This window comes from Lasioglossum baleicum, chromosome 12 (genome assembly GCF_051020765.1).
Source record: "Lasioglossum baleicum chromosome 12, iyLasBale1, whole genome shotgun sequence".
Taxonomy (NCBI): Eukaryota; Metazoa; Arthropoda; class Insecta; order Hymenoptera; family Halictidae; genus Lasioglossum; species Lasioglossum baleicum.
Genome location: NC_134940.1, coordinates 10,486,124 through 10,490,181, shown reverse-complemented (window position 1 = coordinate 10,490,181; position 4,058 = coordinate 10,486,124). Strand labels below are relative to the sequence as shown.

General features: G+C 42.3%; 2 protein-coding genes across 2 annotated transcripts in view; both read right to left on the bottom strand.

The window, feature by feature from the left end:
* Window positions 1-1,780, bottom strand: part of LOC143214554 (uncharacterized) — a 49,336-nt gene extending 47,556 nt beyond the window's left edge. Inside the window, exon 1 of the mRNA XM_076435767.1 lies at window positions 158-1,780. The gene's annotated coding sequence lies outside the window, so the exon portion shown is untranslated. The remainder of the gene's footprint in view (window positions 1-157) is intronic.
* LOC143214553 (interleukin-1 receptor accessory protein-like 1-B) overlaps window positions 1-2,607 on the bottom strand; it is a 187,021-nt gene extending 184,414 nt beyond the window's left edge. The window contains exon 1 of the mRNA XM_076435766.1: window positions 1,787-2,607. Within this exon, the coding sequence (XP_076291881.1) occupies window positions 1,787-2,019 (233 nt within the window). The 5' untranslated portion in view covers window positions 2,020-2,607. The remainder of the gene's footprint in view (window positions 1-1,786) is intronic.
* Between the last annotated feature and the right edge of the window lie 1,451 nt (window positions 2,608-4,058).

The window sequence follows — 4,058 nt, the reverse complement described above, 5'->3', positions numbered from 1 at the left end:
CTTGAGGGTGAGCGCATACTAGAGGGTCTCGAGAAGGCCGCGGAGCTTTGCTCTCCGTCTACCTGCTAGAGATTTGTTGCCGCATGGACTCCTTGCTCCCTTCCTCCAAGGCCCCTGCGGTCCGCGGCCTTCCCGCGACCATCTAGTATGCGCTCACCCTGAATCGTCCGCCGGAAAAGAAAATGGGAGGAAATGCTGCGACGAACGTTCTCGAGACGAAAATAAAACCATCGAGTCCCGCGCGTCTTTCCCCGACCAAAACGGAAACGTTATTAATCGACCTCTCACAACACACGCTCGACCTTCCACCAAAACCGCAATGTTTTCGTTCGAATACCGGAAAAAAATACTCCTGCGATGTCGTCGCAAAAACAACGTGTCCCACAGTCCCACAATCGAGGGCACAAACGCGCAAAATATATGATAACACTTTGATTATTTTTTCGATGATGTCCAGTGCAGTTTCAAGTAAATCCAATCGTATTAATTTAATTTTTGTTTTAACCGCCATTCTTTTCGGCAATTGTTTGCATGAAATGTATCGGGTTTTTTTTCATGTTGTTTTCTCTATGGGTTTTTGATGTGTTTTTTTTTTATATTTGTCGGGCTTTGTTTCTGTTTAATTCAGTTCGTACTTGATTGAATCGAATTTGTACTATGCTGGCTTTTAATTTATAGATTGAGGTTTGAATTATTTCCGATTGGTTTTTTGCAACATTGCATAATTAATAGAGTGCGGATCTTTGTGCAAAATAAAAATCGTCTGTACGAATTGTACAAAACAGGAGCCAAATTGAAATTTAAATTTCATTCTAAAGTTTTTATTATAAATTCTCTCAATCCATTCTCTGTATTAAATTAGACTTATTCACCTTCGTCATAAATGCATAAAAGATTCGTAGTCTAATAATTAATGTTTCTGTGATCTTACAATCTGGTTTCTTTGTAAAGGAAACAGAGTCAATGTTGTTGCACCAGCTCAGTGGCCAACGGATACACATCTTCAAGTAGAATGTAAACAAAACCGTTCAGAGAAAATGAATTTCTAAAAGCAACCATGAACTTCTTACAAGCAGGTAAAAACCATAAGGACATTGTAGAACAACACCAGACTTTTTGCATCTAAATTAGTGTCTTCACAATGTGTAAACATTCTTAAATAAAATTTAACACTAAGTTCACGGTCCACGGACATGTATTTTAATTTACTTTATAAAAATAACAAGAATGTGTCTGTTCAAGTTTGTAATGTGTATTTTTGTTATACACGTATTTTGACACTTCGCAATATTATTACGATATAATAAAAGATGTAAAATTTTAAAAATTCCTATGGTGCCAATGTATTTACTGCATTTCTTTCAACAACTTGTTCCTCCAAAAATACACGACACATTACTCCGAATGTCCATTCTGTGCTCGCTAATATATTAATTTATAGTCTTAAAATGAGAATTTATGCAAATATGTTAAACACAAAATATTTTAAATAGTCTATACATTTTGGTTGGCTACATAAGGGTTATGTTGGTTATTGGTTAACCCTGGGAACAATGAATTTCCAAAACCTATCATAACATAGAATATTGTTCAAACCCTTCGCAAAGTCATTCTGCCAAATTCAAAATGGCTACCATCCATGCCGTGCGCCACTAACCTGTACCACGTGCAATCAGTTTTTGAAATCACGGTGACCCGAATGCGCGTCACGGGACACCGAGCGTATTCTCCGTGGCACGCAGACTAAGTGTACGTAGAAAGGAAAAAAGGAAATGCTTTCACTCACCATTCGATGCTCCTGTACCCTCGGAGGCAGCAATGCAGAGCCTTGAATGCGCCGATGTTTGCGTACTCCGTAGTGACGACTTCCTTGGTGAACCTCAACCCGCCACCGGGCAGATTATCGAATTTGTGCATCGAGCAGTAGTCCTTCAACTCGTTCGCATGGCAAACCGTAACGAAAAACAAAAGCACTAGGAGACCACGCTCCACGGGTCCTGTCATCTTCGTCGATCCCATCACGCTTCGAACAGGTTCACGAGGTGGGGGGAAACAGGGTTTCAAAAAAGCGCGGGCTGTTCAAGCCCGAGAACCGCCATCACCGGGTCGCGGATTCGCAGAAACGGGAAATCTCGTTCCACAGGACACCTCCGCGGACGGAAAATCAATCTGAACGGTCGTGAACGTCCGAACACTATAGCGGTATACGTAACACGCGAGGCCGATCCGTTTGTTGTCAAACACAAACCGTGACTCGATGTTTACTCGGTTAGTAGGTTATTTTTGATTCGGTGGAAACGTTTAATCAATGACCGTAACGATCGATTTCGAAGGGAGAACGAATATCGTTTCGAGGATCGTGGACTTCGCTTCGGATAATACTCTTTGACACCCGTGATGTTGGCACACTTGTCACTTGTCACGAGACCGCACTCGTAGGAACAATGTTGCTGCTTCCGGAGAAGGAAGCAGCCGGAAAACAATGCCGGAGAATCCGAGGGATACGTATACTTTCACTGCAGAGAGAAAGAAGCGCACTTTTGTACGAACTGCACGAGAGACACACACGCTTTGGAGGCCGGCGGCTTACTGTCAGGCAACCGCTTGGAAAACTCCCCGTAGGCCACGGGTTTAAAACGAGCCGCCTGTTGCCTCGTGCCCGCTCGGCTACCCTCGGCTGTACTCGGCGTTCCTATACGGGACGCCGGCAACCGGCGTGACGCGGCACTAATACACTCGCAGCGTTCGTGTACTAGACGAAAGGGCACTGTTTCCCGCCACCTTTTTTTCCCCCTCGATGTTTTCGCTGGAAGTTTTCGTAGATTCGCGAGACGATGTGCCAACCAGATGCTACGCGAACTGCTCGACCGTTTTATTCGTTGGAACCACTACGAAAAGCACCAGGAGAAGCTTCTTTTGGCTCTCCGCGGCGTCGATGAACGGAGTTGCGGCTTTAGACTTTAGACGTAGACCATACTTACTTATATGTAGACCCGGCATAGGTATAGGTATAAGACCACGCTTCTTTAGGTTAGTTCACACACCTTCGAATGTTCGGTAAAACCTCCGTTTTCAACGACCTTGAAGAGTCATACGTCATACGTCAAGCTCATCAATTTTTCTTTTTGTTCATCATTTTGAACAACTTTTTTCTATACATACAACAGGCCCTCTTTTTCAGTTTTTGAAATATTCGCAAAACAGTATTGCTACTATTACAATGCCCGTGGCTTAGGTTATGTGTCCCAAAAATATTCTACTCCCGCGAAAGAGGTGATTCCTGACGTCATTTGAAGTAACTTCTTTCTCTGTGAAAATATTCTCCACGGCTTTGATAACGAGCTACTAACGAAAAACACGGACCAATCAGTGTGAACGTGGCTTTAGGATCGCAAGGTAGAATGTATTTTTGCGAGGATTCGTGTTCGGCGTTCGAGCACGATGTAGGACACTGCAACGGTAAATAAGGTGGACCGATTCCGCGCGGGGTACACTCCAGATAATAATTTCTTGTTTACGCACTGAGCATGCGTAATGGGCTTCTCTTGGAAACATTTTTTACTTGACATTCCGCGTTTTGCATTCTGTAACGTATGCTTGATTGACGTAAATGAGTTGGGACGTACCACAGGCGCGAAACAGTATGTTTTATTCATGCAGCCATCTATCGGACTATCGGTGGCCATATTTACTTTTCAAATTATCGGAAAAATTGGTCTATTTAAGTTGGTGTTTTTCGTTCATTTATTGGATTTCTGACTTAGGAAAGTGTGGGGAGACAGGTAAATCAAAATGGGAGGTTGTGATAATGAATATTTTTAGGTGATGAGGTAATTTTTTAAGGTAATTTTAAGGTAAATGTTTGTGATACTATGTTGGCAATATTTCCGATGCAGTCTGTATTTTTGTGTTTTCAGACGGTTTCTTTGTTGCCAGCCATATTGGAGGGATGAAGATCTTCAAGATCTAGTCAACAATGGATAAGTGGAATACGAGACAGTAAAAATATCAGAAGAATTATTGTTTTCGACTTATTAAGATGTACACTTTTATTGTAT